This window comes from Heptranchias perlo, chromosome 2 (assembly GCF_035084215.1).
Source record: "Heptranchias perlo isolate sHepPer1 chromosome 2, sHepPer1.hap1, whole genome shotgun sequence".
NCBI lineage: Eukaryota > Metazoa > Chordata > Chondrichthyes > Hexanchiformes > Hexanchidae > Heptranchias > Heptranchias perlo.
Window position 1 is genome coordinate 168795639 of NC_090326.1, and position 23627 is coordinate 168819265.

Consider the following 23627-nt stretch of genomic DNA (forward strand, 5'->3'; position numbering starts at 1 on the left):
CACTCCAGAGCCTGCATCCAAGTCCAGCCCAGGTCAATGGGCCTAAAGTCTCCTGTCTGTTAACTGTAAGGGACCACACACAATTGTCCCCAATGTGGCACCAAGTTTTACTAAACAATTGTGTGTCAGCCGTGGCTCAGTTGGTAGCACTCTTGCCTCTCAGTCTGAAGGTTGTGGGTTCAAGTCACACTCCGCAGACTTGAGCACAAAATCCAGGCTGACACTCAGTGCGGCACTCCCTCAGTACTGCACTGATCAGGTGAGACGTTAAACCAAGGCCCCGACTGCCCCTTCAGGTGGATGTAAAAGATTCCAGGGTCACTATTTCAAAGACGAGCTGGGGAATTCTCCCTGTGTTCTGGGCCAATATTTATCCCTCAAGCAACATCACTAAAACAGATTATCTGGTCATTTATCTCATTGCTGTTTGTGGGATCTTGCTGTGCGCAAATTGGCAGCAGCATATCCTACATTACAACAGTGACTACTCTTCAAAAGTACTTCATTGGCTGTAAAATGCTTGGGGATGTCCTGAGGACGTAAAAGGCGCTCTATAAAAGTAAGTTCTTTCTTTTATGGAGAATGGGCGCCGGGGGTGGGGGAGAGGGTCTGGGCCGCGTCAGGACACGGGGTTTGGAGGGGGGGGTGTGTGAAGAGAAATCTTTACATTTAACCTTTTTAACACCCCTCCCTCCCTCCCTCCCTCCCTCCCACCCACAGCTTGCAAGTCAGAGTCCGGATCCGGCTGCTTTGTCCGGATGAAGTCTCATTTGGAGCAGCACGTCCGGTTAGAGAGAAACCACATCTTCGCCACCGCCTCGAGAAAGCTAATGGATCAACTCGGCCTCCTACAGGTGAGAGGGGGAGGGAGAGGGCCCTCTTAGCCTGCATGATTAAATTCTACATACATACGATGATGTAAATCGGAAGGCAAAGATACAAAAGAAAAATTTTAAGAGTATGAAAATTTGCGGATCGCAAATCATTCTCAGTCCATTATTTGGTCCGTATCCTTGTCTGGGCCATTCCGTTGATTCATCCTCGTCCAATTTAGTTTTGTTACATCTGGGATCTTACCTTTAGCACAAGTCCGCAGTTAAAACAGTCGCCACAATTGATGAACGTTAATATATTTGCCTTCATGTCGTCGCCAAAAATATGGGAAATTTAAAGTTTTAGTGCATCATTCCGCCAGATAAATATTGACCCGCCTTACATCACCAGTTGTCATTGGTAAGAGAAATATTCAGGTACTCGTGACCCAGTCCGGAAAGGAATACCAAACATAATCCATCAGAGCAGAAGGAACATCCATATCATCCTTTCAATCTAAAAAGGAATAATTCTCCAAACAGGTTAGAATTTAATCAGCAATTTACTGAAGTTATGAACTGAAGAGGGGGAGACCTTTTAATGGTGAGTGCCCCGAAAGGGTTCAGTGGCAAACAGTCTGCTTTAACATAGCCATCATTGGGGCAGCATAGAGGTATTCTGGGAGATGCTCTTTCATGACCTGTCGTGGCTTCAAAATTCAAAAGATGTTACTTCAGTACTTTTAAACATGGTTCCTCCTCATTGCCATCAGAATCTGCGGTACCTTAAGATCCCAGTCTCTCACACTGCTTTCTCCAACTTGGCTTTAATCCTTGTATTTGTTTTTTCCACCAAGCCTGACACTTGTGGGTAGCCTAGGATGTGGAATTTCTGTTCTATCCCTAACATAGTGCACATTACTTTCACGACCCGGCCCACAAATCATGCTCCCCTATCACTATCCATCACCTCAAACTCCCCACCTCGAAAGAACTTGTTCTACAAGAACCTTCGCATTTTTCAATATCGCCTCGAGCTGATACACAGGAACAGGAGGAGGCCATTCAGCCCCTCGAGCCTGTTGTGCCATTCAACGATCTGTATCCTAACTCCACCCAGCCACCTTGGCTCCATATCCCTTAATACCCTAGGGTAGCAAAAATCTATCGATCTCAGATTTAAAATTATTATTTGAGCTAGCATCTACTGCTTTTTGTGGGAGAGAGTTCCACACTTCAACCACCCTTAGCGTGAAGAAATGTTTCTAAACTTCTCTCCTGAATGGCCTGGCTCTGATTTTAGGCTATGCCCCTAGTCCTGGACTCCCCCACCAGCAGAAAAAGTTTCTCTCTCTCTCTCAACCCTATCCGTTCCTTCAAAATCCGAAAAACCACAATCAAATCACCCCTTAACCTTCCATATTCCAGAGAATACAAGCGTAATTTATGTAATCTCTCCTCATAATCTAACCCTTAGAGCCCTGGTGACATTCTGGTGAATCTGCACTGCACTCCTTCCAAGGCCAATATATTCTTTCTAAGGTGCGGTGCCCAGAACTGCACCCCCTTATTCCCCCTGCCTTTACCTGCCTGTACCCTCCATCATAAGCCTAACCTTCAAACTCCCCATATTCTGGTCACTGACCTTTACCATCTGGTTGTTACCTGGTATCGGGTCCAATGGTCCCCCTGCTTAGGTAGGTTCCTTGAAAGCATTTGATAAAGTACCACATAATAGACTTGTTAGCAAAATTAAAGCCCATTGGATTAAAGGGACAGTGGCAGCGTGGATACAAAATTGGCTACGGGACAGAAAGCAGAGTGCAGTGGTGAATGGTGGTTTTTCAGACTGGAGGGAAGTTTACAGTGGCGTCCCCCAGGGGTCAGTATTAGGACCACTGCTCTTTTTTATATATATTAATGACCTGGACTTGGGTATAGAGGATATAATTTCAAAGTTTGCAGGTGACACAAAACTCGGAAATGTAGTAAACAATGTGGAGGATAGTAACAGACTTCAGGAGGACACAGACAGACTGGTGAAATGGGCAGACACATGGCAGATGGAATTTAACACAGAGAAGTGTGAAGTGATGCATTTTGGTAGGAAGAATGAGGAAAGGCAATATAAACTAAATGGTACAATTTTAAAGGGGGTGCAGGAACAGAGAGACCTTTGAAGGTGACAGGACAAGTTGAGAAAGCTGTTAAAAAAGCATACGGGATCCTGGGCTTCATTAATAGAGGCATAGAATACAAAAGCAAGGAAGTTATGCTAAACCTTTATAAAACACTGGTTAGGCCTCAGCTGGAGTATTGTGTTCAATTCTGGGCACCGCATTTTAGGAAGGATGTCAAGACCTTAGAGAGGGTGCAGAAGAGATTTACCAGAATGGTACCAGGGATGAGGGACTTCAGTTATGTGGATAGACTGGAGAAGCTGGGGTTGTTCTCCTTAGAACAGAGAAGGTTAAGAGGAGATTTGATAGAGGTGTTCAAAATTATGGAGGGTTTTGATAGAGCAAATAAGGAGAAACTGATTCCAGTGGCAGAAAGGTCGGTAACCAGAGGACACAGATTTAAGATGATCGGGAAAAGAACCAGAGGAGAGATGAAACATTTTTTTATACAGCGAGTTATAATGATCTGGAATGCACTCTGAAAGGATGGTGGAAGCAGATTCAGTAGTAATTTTCAAAAGGGACTTGGATAAATACTTGCAGGGAACAGATTTGCAGGACCTTGGGGCAAGAGCAGAGCAGAGGAGTGGGATTAATTGGATAGCTCTTTCAAAGAGCTGGCACAGGCATGAGGGGCCAAATGGCCGCCTCCTGTGCTGTACCGTAGTATGGTACTATGATATATATTTGTTTTTAAATAGTCCATTATGAGGTTGATCCAGAAACTGGTAGCAGCTCCCCACCAGTTCACAAAGGAAATTGTGGCGAACACTGCCACTGATTGGTGGTAGAAGGTAGTACAACATTGCGTTGAACTAACATTCACATCTTCCTCTCCCTCTCTGTCCCGGTTAAAGCAAGAAATCCACTGCCGCCTGAAGCTGGTCCTGGATGATATCTGCAGTGCTCTGTTGGTGCAGTTCGAGCCCATGTTGAAACCGCTGAAGATAATTGATGAAATAATCCCCAGTAAGTTTGGTTCTTCCCATATACTCGGTTGCTGCAGATGACGACTTGCAGAGAGTTACATAGAATTTACAGCAGAGAAACAGGCCATTCGGCCCAACAGGTCCATGCTGGTGTCTATGCTCCACACGAGTCTCCTCCCTCCCTACTTCATCTCACCCTATCAGCATAACCTTCTATTCCTTTCTTCCTCGTGTTTATCTAGCTTCCCCTTAAATGCATCTATGCTAGTCGCCTCAACTACTCCTTGTGGGAGCGAGTTCCACATTCTCACCACTCTCTGGGTAAGAAGTTTATTAGTGACTATCTTATATTTATGGCCCCTAGTTCTGGTCTCCCCCGCAAGTGGAAACATTTTCTCTACGTCCACCCCATCAAACCCTTTCATAATCTTAAAGACCTCTATCAGGTCACCCCTCAGCCTTCTCTTTTCTAGAGAAAAGAGCCCCAGCCTGTTCAATCTTTCGAGATGGGTATAACCTCTCAGTTCTGGTATCATCGTAAACCTATTTTGCACCTTTTCCAGGGCCTCTATATCCTTTCTATAACTTGGAGACCAGAACTGTTCACAGTACTCCCAGTGTGGTCTAACCAAAGTTCTATACAAGTTTAACATAACTTCTCTGCTTTTCAATTCAATCCCTCTAGTAATGAACCCCAGTGCTTGGTTTGCTTTTTTTATGGCCTTATTAACCTGTGTCACTACTTTTAGTGATTTGTGTGTCTGTACCCCCAGATCCCTCTGCTCCCCTATCCCGTTTAGACTCTTATTATCCAAGCAGTATGTGGCCCCCTTATTCTTCCTACCAAAATGTGATACCTCACACTTACCTATATTGAAATTCATTTGCCAATTACACGCCCATTCTGCAAGTTTATTAATATCTTCCTGTGTTTTGTCACAGTCCTCCTCAGTATTAACTACACCCTCCAATTTGGTGTTGTCCGCAAATTTTAAAATTGTACTTCCGATTCCTGAAGGTCTTTTTGAAAATCCAAATATATCACATCTATTACATTGCCCTTGTCTACACTTTCTGTTACTTCAAAGAATTCAATAAGTTTGGTCATGTATGAGCTTCCCTTTTGAAATCCGTGCTGACTTTTATTTATTATATTTTGGTTTCTAGATGTTTTTCCATTACATCTTTGAGTAAATATTCCATTATTTTTCCTACCACTGACGTTAAGCTAACTGGTCAATAGTTCTCCCCGGTGTCCTGGCCAATATTTATCCCTCAACCAACATCACTAAAGCAGATTATCTGGTCATTATCACATTGCTGTTTGTGGGATCTTACTGTGCGCAAATTAGCCGCTGTGTTTCCTACATCACAACAGTGACTACACTTCAAAAGTACTTCATTGGCTGTAAAGCGCTTTGGGGTGTCCCGAGGTGGTGAAAGGCGCTCTATATAAAATGTAAGCTCTTTTCTTTCTCTTACGTTCTCAATGCCACTGACCTTTTTTTTTTAAGCTACACTTTTTAAGGTTAATGATTGGCCGTTTTCCATTATTCCCCCCTGGCAGAACTGGTGAGCGTCTGCGGGAGGGTAAGTGAGGTGTGTCGGAGATCACAGATAGACTTCACCCTGCCCAAGATCGAAGAGAGTGACGTGGAGCCGGACCTGGGCACCCTGCAGGGGGAGCCGGTGGGACGAGGGACTCGGCCATTCCAGGAGCTGGACAGATTCCTGGGAAAAGCCAAGATGATGAAAGTCGGACAAGTGGACGTGTCTCCGACCAATCCCGTTGAGGTGCCTATGGCTGTTTCCTCTTCGCTCGCTCGCTCGCTCCCTTTTTTTTTTGTATCTCTCCTCTTCTTCACCCGCCCTAAGCTCTGGAATTCCCTCCCTAAACCTCTCCCCCTCTTTCCTTTAAGATGCTTCTTAAAACCTACCTCTTTGACCAAGCTTTTGGTCACCTGTCCTAATATCTCCTTATGTGGCTCAGTGTCAATTTTTGTCTGACAACAACAACCTGCATTTATATAGCACCTTTAACGTCGTAAAACGTCCCTTTACAGGAGCGTTAACGAACAAAATTTATCACCAACGTAAGGAGATATTAGGACAGGTGACCAAAAGCTTGGTCAAAGAGGTAGGTTTTAAGAAGCGTCTTAAAGGAGGAGAGAGAGGCGGATAGGTTTAGGGAGGGAATTCCAGAGCTTAGGGCCCAGGCAGCTGAAGGCACGGCCGCCAATGGTGGAGCGATTAAAATCGGGGATGCGCAAGAGGCCAGAATCGGAGGAGTGCAGAGATCTCGGAGGGTTGTAGGGCTGGAGGAGGTTACAAAGATAGGTAGGGGCTCCTGTGAAGCGCCTTGGGACATTTTACGACATTAAAGGCGCTATATAAATGCAAGTTGTTGTTGCCCTGGTGACAGTCTCTTGCTCCCCCACCATTTGACTGTCCTTTCAGAGGGATTTGGGTGGGGGAGAGTGAACGTCCGAGGCCCCATGGATCTCTGACTAGGGGTTTGCTTTGGGTTTCCAGGGATTTGTGCAGATTTTTGCATCAGAGGATTAAAAGGGCGAGGTCCCCGTGAATGAGTGGGCCCTCGATGGATCAGATGGTCATGTGGGCTGCGAGAGGAACCAGCCTGCCCTTTCTGATACCACCTGTGCTTGGGGTAAGAACTGGCTGGCCCATATCCTAACTCAAGTCCCATTCACCCATCACCCCCTGTGCTCACTGACCTGTATTGACTCCCGATCCGGGAACGCCTCGATTTTAAAATTCTCATCCTTGCTTTCAAATCCCTCCATGGCCTCTCCCCCTCCCTATCTCTGTGACCCCCTCCAGCCCTACAACCCTCCGAGATTTCTGCGCTCCTCCAATTCTGGCCTCTTGCGCTTCCCCGATTTTAATCACTCCATCATTGGCGGCCGTGCCTTCAGCTGCCTGGGCCCGAAGCTCTGGAATTCACTCCCTAAACCTCTCCGCCTCTCTCTCCTCCTTTAAGACGCTCCTTAAAACCTACCTCTTTGACCCAGCTTTTGGTCACCTGTCCTAATATCTCCGTATGTGGCTCGGTGTCAAATTTTGTTTGATAATCGCTCCTGTGAAGCGCCTTGGAACATTTCACTACATTAAAGGCATGAAATAAATGCCAGTTGTTGTTGTGACTGGTGGTTACAGTTAACCCGGTGATGGTTAACCCCTTGGACTGGTTACAGTTAACCCGGTGATGGTTAACCCCTTGGACTGGTTACAGTTAACCCGGTGATGGTTAACCCCTTGGACTGGTTACAGTTAACCCGGTGATGGTTAACCCCTTGGACTGGTTACAGTTAACCCGGTGATGGTTGATTGACCTTGTGACTGGTGGTTACAGTTAACCTGGTGATAGTTGCTGGTTGTGGTTATAATGTCCGTTAATGTCTGTCTTTTCTCCCATATTGATTCCTTCCTTTCCCCTCTTTTTAGGTCTCGTTGGACGGGGTGGTCCTGAGTTACGAAGGTCAGTATCGGTCTTTGAACAAGTTTTCCTGAATTACTGTTGAACCAGGAGGGAGGGGGGGCAATGTTTATTTCTGTACCTTTTTATGAAACTCCTCCAGCTCTGTGCAACTTCTCTGGCTGAGATGGACTCGCACACTCCTGTCCGACACTTCTCTATAACCAGCCCCCACACCACTCTTCCCCCTTTCTCTCCACCTGCTCCCTCTGAGAGAGGGAAATAGAGGGGCTGGTTATTTATTTGGCCCCCAGGTATCTGACGCAGCTGGAATCCTCCGTCATCCTCCATGTTTGAGTGTCTGAACCAAGGGCACAGGGAGAGCGAGTGGAGTGCACTCTCCCCCTGTACGGACACCCCCCCTCACTTACCCACACTCTCACAGGGAGAGCGAGTGGAGTGCACTCTCCCCCTGTACGGACACCCCCACTTACCCACACTCTCACAGGGAGAGTGAGTGGAGTGCACTCTCCCCCTGTACGGACACCCCCCCCCACTTACCCACACTCTCACAGGGAGAGTGAGTGGAGTGCACTCTCCCCCTGTACGGACACCCCACCTCACTTACCCACACTCTCACAGGGAGAGCGAGTGGAGTGCACTCTCCCCCTGTACGGACACCCCCCCTCACTTACCCACACTCTCACAGGGAGAGTGAGTGGAGTGCACTCTCCCCCTGTACGGACACCCCCCCTCACTTACCCACACTCTCACAGGGAGAGTGAGTGGAGTGCACTCTCCCCCTGTACGGACCCCCCCCTCACTTACCCACACTCTCACAGGGAGAGTGAGTGGAGTGCACTCTCCCCCTGTACGGACACCCCCCCTCACTTACCCACACTCTCACAGGGAGAGCGAGTGGAGTGCACTCTCCCCCTGTACGGACCCCCCCCTCACTTACCCACACTCTCACAGGGAGAGCGAGTGGAGTGCACTCTCCCCCTGTACGGACACCCCCCCTCACTTACCCACACTCTCACAGGGAGAGCGAGTGGAGTGCACTCTCCCCCTGTACGGACCCCCCCCCTCACTTACCCACACTCTCACAGGGAGAGCGAGTGGAATGCACTCTCCCCCTGTACGGACCCCCCCCCCCACTTACCCACACTCTCACAGGGAGAGTGAGTGGAGTGCACTCTCCCCCTGTACGGACACCCCCCCTCACTTACCCACACTCTCACAGGGAGAGTGAGTGGAGTGCACTCTCCCCCTGTACGGACACCCCCCCTCACTTACCCACACTCTCACAGGGAGAGCGAGTGGAGTGCACTCTCCCCCTGTACGGACACCCCCCCCCACTTACCCACACTCTCACAGGGAGAGTGAGTGGAGTGCACTCTCCCCCTGTACGGACACCCCCCCCCCACTTACCCACACTCTCACAGGGAGAGTGAGTGGAGTGCACTCTCCCCCTGTACGGACACCCCCCCCCCACTTACCCACACTCTCACAGGGAGAGTGAGTGGAGTGCACTCTCCCCCTGTACGGACCCCCCCCCTCACTTACCCACACTCTCACAGGGAGAGTGAGTGGAGTGCACTCTCCCCCTGTACGGACACCCCCCCCCCCTCCAACTTACCCACACTCTCACAGGGAGAGCGAGTGGAGTGCACTCTCCCCCTGTACGGACACCCCCCCCCCAACTTACCCACACTCTCACAGGGAGAGTGAGTGGAGTGCACTCTCCCCCTGTACGGACACCCCCCCTCACTTACCCACACTCTCACAGGGAGAGTGAGTGGAGTGCACTCTCCCCCTGTACGGACACCCCCCCCCCCTCCAACTTACCCACACTCTCACAGGGAGAGTGAGTGGAGTGCACTCTCCCCCTGTACGGACACCCCCCCCCACTTACCCACACTCTCACAGGGAGAGTGAGTGGAGTGCACTCTCCCCCTGTACGGACACCCCCCCCCCACTTACCCACACTCTCACAGGGAGAGTGAGTGGAGTGCACTCTCCCCCTGTACGGACCCCCCCCCCTCACTTACCCACACTCTCACAGGGAGAGCGAGTGGAGTGCACTCTCCCCCTGTACGGACACCCCCCCCCCCCTCACTTACCCACACTCTCACAGGGAGAGTGAGTGGAGTGCACTCTCCCCCTGTACGGACACCCCCCCTCACTTACCCACACTCTCACAGGGAGAGCGAGTGGAGTGCACTCTCCCCCTGTACGGACACCCCCCCCCCCTCCAACTTACCCACACTCTCACAGGGAGAGCGAGTGGAGTGCACTCTCCCCCTGTACGGACACCCCCCCCCCCCTCACTTACCCACACTCTCACAGGGAGAGTGAGTGGAGTGCACTCTCCCCCTGTACGGACACCCCCCCTCACTTACCCACACTCTCACAGGGAGAGCGAGTGGAGTGCACTCTCCCCCTGTACGGACCCCCCCCCTCACTTACCCACACTCTCACAGGGAGAGCGAGTGGAGTGCACTCTCCCCCTGTACGGACACCCCCCCTCACTTACCCACACTCTCACAGGGAGAGCGAGTGGAGTGCACTCTCCCCCTGTACGGACACCCCCCCTCACTTACCCACACTCTCACAGGGAGAGTGAGTGGAGTGCACTCTCCCCCTGTACGGACACCCCCCCCCCCCCTCACTTACCCACACTCTCACAGGGAGAGTGAGTGGAGTGCACTCTCCCCCTGTACGGACACCCCCCCTCACTTACCCACACTCTCACAGGGAGAGCGAGTGGAGTGCACTCTCCCCCTGTACGGACACCCCCCCTCACTTACCCACACTCTCACAGGGAGAGTGAGTGGAGTGCACTCTCCCCCTGTACGGACACCCCCCCCTCACTTACCCACACTCTCACAGGGAGAGTGAGTGGAGTGCACTCTCCCCCTGTACGGACACCCCCCCCTCACTTACCCACACTCTCACAGGGAGAGTGAGTGGAGTGCACTCTCCCCCTGTACGGACACCCCCCCTCACTTACCCACACTCTCACAGGGAGAGTGAGTGGAGTGCACTCTCCCCCTGTACGGACACCCCCCCCCACTTACCCACACTCTCACAGGGAGAGTGAGTGGAGTGCACTCTCCCCCTGTACGGACACCCCCCCTCACTTACCCACACTCTCACAGGGAGAGCGAGTGGAGTGCACTCTCCCCCTGTACGGACACCCCCCCTCACTTACCCACACTCTCACAGGGAGAGTGAGTGGAGTGCACTCTCCCCCTGTACGGACACCCCCCCTCACTTACCCACACTCTCACAGAGAGAGTCAGTGCTCCCGGTGACGTCTCTCTTTGTTCCTGTCCAGTTTCTGGGATCAGCCGTCGGCAGTCCGTCCCTTTCCGGCTCCTGTCGATATGCGAGTTCTGTCCCAACATGCACTTCTTCATCCTTCACCTGAGGCTACGACACCCATGGCAGGTTCCTGGGACACCAGGTGAGTGAAGTCATTCACCGATCGCTCTCTGGGGCACCGCTTGGTAACGGGCTAGGGACGTGGGGGGTAGGGGCAGGGGCTCCCCAGGCATGGAGCGAGGGGGTCCCCAAGACTGGGGCGAGGGGAGGGCTGGGTTCCTGGGGAGGACGTGGGTCCCCCAGGAGGGTGGGGAAGGGAGGGAGGGGGTCCCCAGGCACGGGGCGAGGGGAGGGAGGGGGTCCCCGGTGAGAGGCGAGGGTCTCGGGCGGTTGGCCTTGCGTTGTATTTCCTGCCTGTTGTTTGGGGAAGGATTCTGCTCCCTCGCTCTAAGACTGCGCCCTGTGCATCCCCCCACCGCAGCTGCCCACAACGGTGAAATGGTGGTGATCTTGGACGAGCAGCAAAGCCCCCCTGACTTCGGCCCGTGGATGGAGGCAGCGGCCGATCGCTGGAGGGGGCAGGTGGAGTTCCGGAAGCTGGAGCTGGGTCAGGGCGTGGAGAGACTTCGATCGCTCGCTGTGATATTCCAGGGCACTGATACCAAGGTAACACAAACAGCCGCAGCGACCACGAGAGGGCAGCACGTGCCCGCGGGACACTGCGCTACATTGAGGAGCTGAAACTTTCACCTCTGACTCTTGCGTTCAGTGTCGTCTGTAAGGATCCCACAGACCCTCAGCTCGGCCCCTAATGGGTACAGATGGTAATTCAATCACTGGGACAGTGATTTTTTTAAAAATTTATTCGTTCATGGGATGTGGGCGTCGCTGGCGAGGCCGGCATTTATTGCCCATCCCTAATTGCCCTTGAGAAGGTGGTGGTGAGCCGCCGCCTTGAACCGCTGCAGTCCTTGTGGTGAAGGTTCTCCCACAGTGCTGTTAGGAAGGGAGTTCCAGGATTTTGACCCAGCGACGATGAAGGAACGGCGATATGTTTCCAAGTCGGGATGGTGTGTGACTTGGAGGGGAACGTGCAGATGGTGGTGTTCACATGTGCCTGCTGCTCTTGTCCTTCTAGGTGGTAGAGGTCGCGGGTTTGGGAGGTGCTGTCGAAGAAGCCTTGGCGAGTTGCTGCAGTGCATCCTGTGGATGGTACACACTGCAGCCACTGTACGCCGGTGGTGAAGGGAATGAATGTTTAGGGCAGCACGTGCCCGCGGGACACTGCGCTACATCGAGGAGCTGAAACTTTCACCTCTGACTCTTGCGTTCAGTGTCGTCTGTAAGGATCCCACAGACCCTCAGCTCGGCCCCTAATGGGTACAGATGGTAATTCAATCACTGGGACAGTGATTTTTTTAAAATTTATTCGTTCATGGGATGTGGGCGTCGCTGGCAAGGCCAGCATTTATTGCCCATCCCTAATTGCCCTTGAGAAGGTGGTGGTGAGGCTGCTTTGTCCTGGATGGTGTCCAGCTTCTTGTGTTGTTGGAGCTGCACTTATCCAGGCAAATGGAGAGTATTCCATCACACTCCTGACTTGTGCCTTGTTGGACAAGGCTTTGGGGAGTCAGGAGGTGAGTCACTCGCCGCAGAATACCCAGCCTCTGATCTGCTCTTGTAGCCACAGTATTTATGTGGCTGGTCCAGTTAAGTTTCTGGTCAATGGTGACCCCCAGGATGTTGATGGTGGGGGATTTGGCGATGGTAATGCTGTTGTATGTCAAGGGGAGGTGGTTAGACTCTCTCTTGTTGGAGATGGTCATTGCCTGGCACTTGTCTGGTGCGAATGTTACTTGCCACTTATGAGCCCAAGCCTGGATGTTGTCCAGGTCTTGCTGCATGCGGGCTCGGACTGCTTCATTATCTGAGGGGTTGCGAATGGAACTGAACACTGTGCAATCATCAGCGAACATCCCCATTTCTGACCTTATGATAGAGGGAAGGTCATTGGGGACAAGTGTAGCAGCAGCTTTCCTCTGTAGTCGCTGTCGTAATGTAGGAAACATGGCAGCCAATTTGCGCACAGCAAGATCCCAAAACAGCAATGTGATAACGACCAGATAATCTGTTTTTAATGATGTTGGTTGGGGGATAAATATTGGACGGGACACTGGGGAGAACTCTCCTGCTCTTCTTCGAAATAGAGCCATGGGATCTTTTATGTTCACCCAAGGGGCAGATGGGGCCTCAGTTTAACATCTCATCCGAAAGAGGCCCCTCCGACAGTGCAGCGCTCCCTCCGGTGCGGCCCCTCCGACAGTGCAGCGCTCCCTCCGGTGCGGCCCCTCCGACAGTGCAGCGCTCCCTCCGGTGCGGCCCCTCCGACAGTGCAGCGCTCCCTCCGGTGCGGCCCCTCCGACAGTGCAGCGCTCCCTCCGGTGCGGCCCCTCCGACAGTGCAGCGCTCCCTCCGGTGCGGCACTGGGAGCGTCAGCCTGGATTTTGTGCTTAAGTCTCTGGAGTGGGACTTGAACCCACGACTTTCTGACTCCGAGACCAGAGTGCTACTCACTGAGCCACAACTGACACCGACAATTCCAGTCATTTCCGATGTAGAGTTCCGCCCGATGGCTCTGTGGGTAAGTGCACCAGCCGGTGTGGGTCTGTAGACCGGAACGGAGCCTGTTCGATGCTGGATATCTGCCGAGTTAGTCAAGGCTCAGCCCTGGTAACCGATTGGGCCTCAGCATCACTGCCTGAGCTGTCCCCAGGAGGAGGAGGCTCATCAGCCCCTGGGAAAGGGCTGGTGTCTGGGCATCCTCCCAAGGGCAGGATCGGGCGAGAGGGGCGCAGAGGCTGGTGCCTGCGAGGCGGGCCTGTACCCGAATGGGAGCTGTTACCCTCCGATGAGGAGAGGAACCGGGGTGGGGTGGGAGGAGGTTAAAAATAAACACACCTCACACCGTAACCGAATTCTCTCGCCCCTCAGGTGCCGGCACAAGAAGAGTCTCCGCCCGCTTCGCCAGAACCGATTGCCGAAATCTCAGCCTTCCTTCTCGCCGGTCCCTCCAGCAGCTTGAACCAACAGAGCAGGAAGAGGCATTGGACCGAGGGTGAAGAATTCAGACCCAAACCCATCCTCCAATCTCCGCCAGACTGGCATCTGACCGGCCTGCAGGACTGGGCCAATATTAAAATACAGCCTCCAACATTAAAGTGAGCACCAAAAATCTCATTCCCGCCCCCTCCCTGCCATCTCCCGGCTCCCAAATCCAATCCAGGAATTGGACGTTTTTCAAATCATTCTTCATCACTGGCGAGGCCAGCATTTATTGCCCCTTGAGAACATGGTGGTGAGCCGTTTTGTTGAACTGCAGTCCGTGTTTTTTTTTAGATTTGTTCATGGGATGTGGGCGTCGCTGGCAAGGCTGGCATTTATTGCCCATCCCTAATTGCCCTTGAGAAGGTGGTGGTGAGCCGCCTTCCTGAACCGCTGCAGTCCGTGTGGTGAAGGTTCTCCCACAGTGCTGTTAGGAAGGGAGTTCCAGGATTTTGACCCAGCGACGATGAAGGAACGGCGATATATTTCCAAGTCGGGATGGTGTGTGACTTGGAGGGGAATGTGCAGGTGGTATTGTTCCCATGTGCCTGCTGCTCTTGTCCTTCTAGATGGCAGAGGTCGTGGGTTTGGGAGGTGCTGTCGAAGAAGCCTTGGCGAGTTGCTGCAGTGCATCCTGTGGATGGTACACACTGCAGCCACGGTGTGCCGGTGGTGAAGGGAGTGCATGTTTAAGGTGGTGGATGGGGTGCCAATCAAGCGGGCTGCTTTGTCCTGGATGGTGTGGAGCTTCTTGAGTATTGTTGGAGCTGCACTCATCCAGGCAAGTGGTGAGTATTCCATCACACTCCTGACTTGTGCCTTGTAGATAGTGGAAAGGCTCAGGAGGTGAGTCACTCGCCGCAGAATACCCAGCCTCTGACCTGCTTTTGTAGCCACAGTATTTATGTGGCTGGTCCAGTTAAGTTTCTGGTCAATGGTGACCCCCAGGATGTTGATGGTGGGGGATTCGGCGTTGGTAATGCCATTGAATGTCAAGGGGAGGTGGTTAGACTGTCTCTTGTTGGAGTTGGTCATTGCCTGGCACTTGTCTGGCGCAAATGTTACTTGCCACTTATGAGCCCAAGCCTGGATGTTGGGTTGCGAATGGAACTGAACACTGTGCGAACATCCCCATTTCTGACCTTATGATGGAGGGAAGGTCATTGATGAAGCAGCTGAAGATGGTTGGGCCAAGGACACTGTCCTGAGGAAATCCTCCAGCAATGCCCTGGGGCTGAGATGATTGGCCTCCAACAACCACTACCATCTTCCTTTGTGCTAGGTATGACTCCAGCCACTGGAGAGTTTTCCCCCTGATTCCCATTGACTTCAATTTTACTAGGGCTCCTTGGTACCACACTCGGTCAAATGCTGCCTTCATGTCAAGGGCAGTCACTCTCGCCTCACCTCTGGAATTCAGCTCTTTTGTCCATGTTTGGACCAAGGCTGTAATGAGGTCTGGAGCCGAGTGGTCCTGGCGGAACCCAAACTGAGCATCGGTGAGCAGGTTATTGGTGAGTAAGTGCCACTTGATAGCACTGTCGACGACACCTTCCATCACTTTGCTGATGATTGAGAGTAGACTGATGGGGCGGTAATTGGCCGGATTGGATTTGTCCTGCTTTTTGTGGACAGGACATACCTGGGCAATTTTCCACATTGTCGGGTAGATGCCAGTGTTGTAGCTGTACTGGAACAGCTTGGCTAGAGGCGTAGCTTCCGGAGCACCAGTCTTCAGCACTGCAGTGTGGTGAAGGTTCTCCCACAGTGCTATTATGTTAGAGTGTTCCAGGATTTTGACCCAGTGATGATGAAGGGACAGTGGGGGAGGGCACAGTTTGAGGTGGCGTAACGATGCCTCCTCTCCGTTAGACTTGAAGATAACTCCAGGGAAATTGCAGGCTTCCGGGACTTTTGTCTGAAGCATCAGCTATTATTAGACTAATGAATATTCTCTTCCCCCCCCCCCCCACCCAACAGAAAGGTCAGCATCTTCCCGAGAACGGGCTGTAGGGGTGGGGTGGTTTTGGGCCTGGCCTGTTCTCGGGCTGGTTAAAACTAGCCAGGAGAATTCAGCTTTTCCATCTTTTGTTTCCCCTCAGGAAGGAGAAGAGAGACGAGGAATTCTCCAACACTTCGAGGGATCGGTCTGGCAGGTTGGTGACTGCGCTGTTTACTGACCATGTCGAGGGGCATGACCCCTAACCATTGACTGAGGGCCAATCCGAGGAATACTGGCCCCATACCCCTCCCCGAGGGGCGGGACCCTGCCCCCCTTCTCTCTCTCTCTCTCTCTCTCTTCACCCCCTCTCCCCCACCCATTGAGGGACGGGAACTCCCTCTTCCCCCCCCCCCCCCCCCCCCTCCAGAGCGGGACCTTGCCACTCTTTTCCCCCCCCCCCCCCAGGGATAGAAACCTTGCCCCTCTTCCACCACCGCCCCCCCCCAGCACTGGTTTCGATCCTGTTGCCAAATGGAGGTCAGGAATCTCCCCATAAGAAGAGAAGGAAAAATCTAGTGCCAGTAATAAACAGTAAACAACAAGCTAGCATTTATATCGCCCCTTTCACCACCTCAGGACGTCCCAAAGTGCTGTACAGCCAATGAAGTACTTTTGAAATGTGGTCACTGTTGCAATGTAAGAAATGCAGCAGCCAATTTGCGCACAGCAAGATCCCACAGACAGCAATGTGATGATAACATAAGAACTCCAGAACTAGCTGCGCCTCTAGCCAAGCTGTTCCAGTACAGCTACAACACTGGCATCCACCCGGCAATGTGGAAAATTGCCCAGGTATGTCCTGTCCACAAAAAGCAGGACAAATCCAATCCGGCCAATTACCGCCCCATCAGTCTACTCTCAATCATCAGCAAAGTGATGGAAGGTGTCGTCGACAGTGCTATCAAGCGGCACTTACTCACCAATAACCTGCTCACCGATGCTCAGTTTGGGTTCCGCCAGGACCACTCGGCTCCAGACCTCATTACAGCCTTGGTCCAAACATGGACAAAAGAGCTGAATTCCAGAGGTGAGGTGAGAGTGACTGCCCTTGACATCAAGGCAGCATTTGACCGAGTGTGGCACCAAGGAGCCCGAGTAAAATTGAAGTCAATGGGAATCAGGGGGAAAACTCTCCAGTGGCTGGAGTCATACCTGGCACAAAGGAAGATGGTAGTGGTTGTTGGAGGCCAGTCATCTCAGCCCCAGGGCATTGCTGCAGGAGTTCCTCAGGGCAGTGTCCTTGGCCCAACCATCTTCAGCTGCTTCATCAATGACCTTCCCTCCATCATAAGGTCAGAAATGGGGATGTTCGCTGATGGCTGCACAGTGTTCAGTTCCATTCGCAACCCCTCAGATAATGAAGCAGTCCGAGCCTGCATGCAGCAAGACCTGGACAACATCCAGGCTTGGGCTCATAAGTGGCAAGTAACATTCGCGCCAGATAAGTGCCAGGCAATGACCATCTCCAACAAGAGAGAGTCTAACCACCTCCCCTTGACATTCAACGGCATTACCATCGCCGAATCCCCCACCATCAACATCCTGGGGGTCACCATTGACCAGAAACTGAACTGGACCAGCCATATAAATACTGTGGCTACAAGAGCAGGTCAGAGGCTGGGTATTCTGCGGCGAGTGACTCACCTCCTGACTCCCCAAAGCCTTTCCACTATCTACAAGGCACAAGTCAGGAGTGTGATGGAATACTCTCCACTTGCCTGGATGAGTGCAGCTCCAACCACACTCAAGAAGCTTGACACCATCCAAGATAAAGCAGCCCGCTTGATTGGCACCCCATCCACCACCCTAAACATTCACTCCCTTCACCACCGGCGCACTGTGGCTGCAGTGTGCACCATCCACAGGATGCACTGCAGCAACTCGCCAAGGCTTCTTCGACAGCACTTCCCAAACCCGCGACCTCTACCACCTAGAAGGACAAGGGCAGCAGGCGCATGGGAACAACACCAGCTGCACGTTCCCCTCCAAGTCACACACCATCCCGACTTGGAAATATATCGCCGTTCCTTCATTGTTGCTGGGTCAAAATCCTGGAACTCCCTTCCTAACAGCATTGTGGGAGAACCGTCACCACACGGACTGCAGCGGTTCAAGAAGGCGGCTCACCACCACCTTCTCGAGGGCAATTAGGGATGGGCAATAAATGCCGGCCTTGCCAGCGACGCCCACATCCCGTGAACGAATATTAAAAAAAAATAGGAGCAGGAGTTGGCCATCCAGCCCCTCAAGCCTGCTCCGCCATTCAATCAGATCATGGCTGATCTTCGACCTCAACTCCACTTTCCCTCCTGATTCCCCAAGAGTCCAAATATCTATCGATCTCAGCCTTGAATATACTCAATTTTTGGCATTCTCTACCCCAGAGGGCTGTGGATGCTCAGTCATTAACAACCCTCTAAATCAAGAAATTTTTCCTCATCTTGGCCTTAAATGTCTGACCCCTTATTCTGCGACTCTGCCCCCTTCTAGACTCTCCAGCCAAGGGAAACAGCCTCTCGGCATCTACCCTGTCAAGCCCCCTCAGAATCTTATATGTTTCAATGAGATCGCCTCTCATTCTTCTAAACTCCATCTCTCAATCTCTCCTCATAGGACAACCCTCTCATCCCAGGAATCAATCTAGTGAAACTTCATTGCACCGCCTCAAAGGCTAATATATCCTTCCTTAGATAAGGAGACCAAAACTGTACGCAGTACTCCAGGTGCGGTCTCACCAATACCCTGTATAATTGCAGCAAGACCCCCTTAGTACTCCAACCCCCTTGCAATAAAGGCCAACATTCCATTTGCCTTCCTAATTGCTTGCTGTACCTCCAGATAATTGTAAACAATTTTACAACACCAAGGTATAGTCCAGCAATTTTATTTTAAATAGCTTTCGGAGGCTACCTCCTTCCTCAGGTGAACGATGTGGAAAATGAACCTCCAGATAATCAGTTTTAGTGATGTTGGTTGAGGGATAAATATTGGCCCAGGACACCGGGGAAAACTTCCCTGCTCTTCTTCGAATAGTGACCATGGGATCTTTTACATCCGCCTGAGAAACCGAGGCCCTGCCTGCCCTAACATCTCATCCGAGAGACGGCACCTCTGACAGTGCAGCACCCCCTCAGTACTGCATTGAGTTGTCAGCCTAGATTATGTGCTTAAGTCTCTGGAGTGGGACTTGAACCCACGACCTTCTGACCCAGAGGCGAGAGTGCTGCCACTGAGCCACGGCTGAGACTTCAATTTTTGTTCCTGGGATTTAAAAGCATCGGACGGGGATTGGGAATGGACTGATTCCAGGCGATGGCTCTGAACATGTCGCATTGAGTCAGGAGATACGATTTTATTCATTTCCTGATTCTATTTTTCCCTCTCTCTGCAGATCCAAACCCCCCTTGTTACAGAGGGAAATCTGGGAGAATCCTGAGAAGGAGGACTTTGAGAATCAGTGACATGGAAATTGGGATTATTATAACCTGAGCGCAGAGTTGATCAGCTGTGGGGGCGGCACGATATGCCACAGCTAAGGTTCCTTTAAAGCAACAAAAAGATATAATTGACTTTCCCGGTTTGGAATCTCCCGATTTCTGGGCTTTTTGTTTTGCTCGGAGTTGAGTGAAACTCTGATTATTGTTTACACGCCCATTAAAAAAACATAGCACGCGCTCTCCTCGTTTCTGCCAATCGGTGGTGGGGGAGGAGCTTTAAGCATGTTCTCACACCGACCGTGTTCAGTGATCGACTGGTTTCCGGAGGTGGGTGGGAGTTGTACTAACATCCTTGCACTAGCCATTGTAATATTTTTTTTTGGCGATTCGTCGCAGTTGCGCTAATAGGTTTCGGAATTATTATTTTAAAAACTGCTGCTGCTTATTTTCTCTTGTCGTGTGCGCTTCTGCTAGTTAGCAAGATGGCAATTTTGAACATTTATTGAACCAAAGACTGACGGCTGTTTTCTGTGATTGTTAAATCACGTTTGTGCTTTTATATAATTTGTGTTTAGAATCATTGATGTTCATCCTGTCTTGAGATAAGTTTATGCAGTTAGGAACGTAGGAACTGGAGGAGGCCGTTCAGCCCCTCGAGCCTGATCCGTCATCCAGTCAGATAATGGCTAATCTATATCTTAACTCCATTTACCTGACTTTGCTCCATATCCCTTGACACCCAACTAAAATCTATCAATCTCAGTCTTGAAAATTTCAATTGATCCCTAGATTTTTGGGGGAGAGAGTTCCAGATTTCCACTCCCCTTTGAGTGAAGAAGTGCTTCCTGACATCACCCCTGAACGGCCGAGCTCTAATTAAGATTATGCCCCCTGGTTCTGGACTCCCCACCGGAGGAAATAGTTTCTCTCTATCTACCCTAACAAATCCTTTAATCATCTTAAACACCTCGATTAGATCACCTCATAATCTTCTATACTCGAGGCAATACAAGCCGAGTCTATGCAACCAGTCCTCAGAATTTAAAAGTTGGTAACAGATGTCAGAGAGTCAGGGTGATGCATCACCTCGAGATTTTCCCTCCTTTCTCAATTCAAATATTCTCCTCCCCTGGTTTCCCTTCAGAGAGACCTGCACTTGGGAGCATCTCGAGTCCTGCACAGACAGGACAAAAACAGACCAAGGTCCATCTAGTTCGCCCTCTACCACCCGGGTGGTCCTGTGATACAATGATAATGGAGGTGTTGACTAATCACAGCAATCAGTCTCTATCAATGAGTCTACAACAAACCCAGACACGAGGCGAGGAAAACCCCCAGTGGGGGAGAACTTTGGGAATCGTAGGTCCAAAGTCACCTGCTCCTCCCGAGCCTGTTACACTCCTGTACGCTGCGCTGAACCTCCCTGTCGGAGGCCCTCGAATGGTCGCCAGTTCCTGCTTCACTCTGGGTTTTCGATTCGTGAATTTTTTGGGGGTGGGGAGGGTACTAAATGTATTTAATCTGGAAGTGACCTGAGGAGAAGAAATTAACTTTTAAAATGTTCACACTAGTCCCGGAGTTGGGACTGTGCTGGGGGTGGGGGGCAGAGCCACAAGGAGTAGTTGGGTGTTGCCTGTACTGAAATCGTTCTTCTGAATTTGAGGGTCCCTGGTGTCTTTGGCCAGGTTCTACCCGGCCCGCTTGAGAGACTTACTCAATTAAATTAAAAACACGGTTTGGATCAGGACCCTACGATTTCTCCACCTTCAGTGTGTGTCTATAATGAAAATATATCCACTCCTCCACCACCCCCCCCCACCCACCCCCAATAGCTCTGTCGGGTTACAGTCCAGATATTGTTCTCTCCACTCTTCCCCACCCCCACCCCCTACCCCCCTTCATAGCTCACTGGGTAATGGCCTGGTCCTGTCGCCGTGGTGAAGGGTCAGATTGAACTGGCCCTCGGTCGCCGTGGTGAAGGGTCAGATTGAACTGGCCCTCGGTCGCCGTGGTGAAGGGTCAGATTGAACTTGCCCTCGGTCGCCGTGGTGAAGGGTCAGATTGAACTGGCCCTCGGTCGCCGTGGTGAAGGGTCAGATTGAACTGGCCCTCGGTCGCCGTGGTGAAGGGTCAGATTGAACTGGCCCTCGGCCGCCGTGGTGAAGGGTCAGATTGAACTGGCCCTCGGTCGCCGTGGTGAAGGGTCAGATTGAACTGGCCCTCGGTCGCCGTGGTGAAGGGTCAGATTGAACTGGCCCTCGGTCGCCGTGGTGAAGGGTCAGATTGAACTGGCCCTCGGTCGCCGTGGTGAAGGGTCAGATTGAACTGGCCCTCGGTCGCCGTGGTGAAGGGTCAGATTGAACTGGCCCTCGGTCGCCGTGGTGAAGGGTCAGATTGAACTGGCCCTCGGTCGCCGTGGTGAAGGGTCAGATTGAACTGGCCCTCGGTCGCCGTGGTGAAGGGTCAGATTAAGACCCGTGACCCCGGGGGACATCAGTAGGTCACTCCCCCCACCCCCGGTGGCTCAAGTGGATAACTGCACCTTGCGGTGTTCTGAGCCGCACTGACCAGGAGTAACTGATCCCCACTTGGAACAGCAAGGGGGCCTCCCATTGGCCTCAGTGCCCATGGTTTTATGGGGGAGGAGGGAACAAATATTTTTAAATAAATCTGCTGACTGCCAATGGAAAGTGCATTTAATGTGGGGGCTCTGCTCCCACAGTCGAGTAGCTGGTCGACTGGCGATATGTGAGGAGCAGTAACTGGGGGTGGAGGCCTGTGCAACTGTCGCCAACGAGTGCCTTCAGGCGAGGAGAGAAAAAATGGGAATTAAAAGAAGTAAAATTGACAGTTTTGCACCGTGTGTAACCGTTCACTGCCCAAGCGTCACCAGCCACTGGATTACGGGGAGTGGGGGGGGGAGGGAGGAATGAAGCTGAATTCTGTAGGTGAGGGAGAGATTCTCAGATGTTCCAGCTCGCTGGGACAGTCTGCTTTTTTTGCACTAATGTGACCATGCAACATGATGGGTTTACGATTGTAAACTTTAAAACTTGGATTTCTTAAATGGCACTTTGTTTTCCTTAATAAATATTTTTGCAGTTCCTTGTCTGGTTTAGTTTTGACTTTGAAACTAATCAGTTCTTCATGGTTAATATTAAAGGTTACACAGGATTTCTTCTGTGTCCGCCCCTCGGAAAAACTCTTCCCCCCCCCCCCCCCCCAAGTCACTTAGACCGACACTTTCATATTACCAACTCTCGAGCCTTTGGCCCTCCGTTCACCACGACATTTCTGCAGCTACTGATCTGCTCAATCACACTCTCACCTCCAGCTTTGATGCCCGTTTCCCCATTAAAACCATTACACTCTCTCACCCCCGGTCATTCCCCAGGTCTGACTCTCATCTCCGCTCCCTTAAGTCCAAGGGACACAGACTTGAACATTTAGGGCAGACAACTGGTTTAGCCATTCACTGCCAGATCTGCCAGGACCGCACAAAGCACTGTCAGGTCCTGCTCTCCTCTGCCCAAACACTATTCCAGGATCATCCTGGAATGCAAAGATATCCCCGGCTTCTCTCCACTACTACAAACCGTCTCTTTAAACCCCTCTCCCCGCCCCCTCCACCCTTACCTCCAACAAGTGCGAGGAACTCATGGAATTCTTTGTCACTAAGATTGAGACCATCCGTTCAGCTGCCTCTGCCGCTCCCCTCCCTTCTCCTAGCCCACCAAGGCAAACCTCCCCTACGGTTCCCCCTGCCCGAGCCCTGAACTCGCATCTTTCACTCGTTTCTCCCCTATCCTCCTGCCCTCTACGAGCTCATCTTGACCATGAGACTAACCTCCTGCCCCCTCGACCTTATTCCAAACTGCTGACCACCCAACTTCCCTTCCTGGCCCTCATGTTAGCTGATATTGATAACGGTTCTCTCTCCTCAGATACTGTCTCCCTCGCCTTCAAATCTGCCGTCATCACCCCCCCCTCAAAAAACCTACCCTTGACCCCTCTGTCCTTCCAAACTACCGCCCTCAACTCCAACCTCCTTTTTTCTCTCAAGTCCTTCAACGTGTTGTCGCCTCCCAAATCCGTGCCCACCTTTCCCGCAACTCCATGTTTGAATCCCTCCAATCGGGTTTCCGCCCCGCCATAGTGCTGAAACAGCCTTTATCAAAGTCACAAATGACATCCTGTGTGACTGTGACCGTGGTAAACGATCCCTCCTCATCCTTCTCCACCTGTCTGCAGCCTTTGACACTGTTGATCACACCATCCTCCTCCAATGCCTCTCCTCCATTGTCCAGCTGGGTGAGACTGCCCTCGCCTGGTTCCATTCTTATCCAGTCGTAGCCAGAGAATCACCTGCAATGGCTTCTCCTCCCGCTCCTGCAACGTTACC

General features: G+C 51.7%; 1 protein-coding gene across 1 annotated transcript in view; it reads left to right on the forward strand.

Moving 5' to 3' along the window:
* Positions 1-22329, forward strand: part of LOC137332571 (uncharacterized) — a 101521-nt gene extending 79192 nt beyond the window's left edge. Inside the window, exons 22-30 of the mRNA XM_067996497.1 lie at positions 721-854; positions 3850-3961; positions 5489-5715; positions 7387-7420; positions 10698-10826; positions 11166-11350; positions 13676-13902; positions 15889-15942; positions 19180-22329. Coding sequence (XP_067852598.1) covers positions 721-854; positions 3850-3961; positions 5489-5715; positions 7387-7420; positions 10698-10826; positions 11166-11350; positions 13676-13902; positions 15889-15942; positions 19180-19249 — 1172 coding nt within the window. The 3' untranslated portion in view covers positions 19250-22329. The remainder of the gene's footprint in view (positions 1-720; positions 855-3849; positions 3962-5488; positions 5716-7386; positions 7421-10697; positions 10827-11165; positions 11351-13675; positions 13903-15888; positions 15943-19179) is intronic.
* Positions 22330-23627: the final 1298 nt, after the last annotated feature.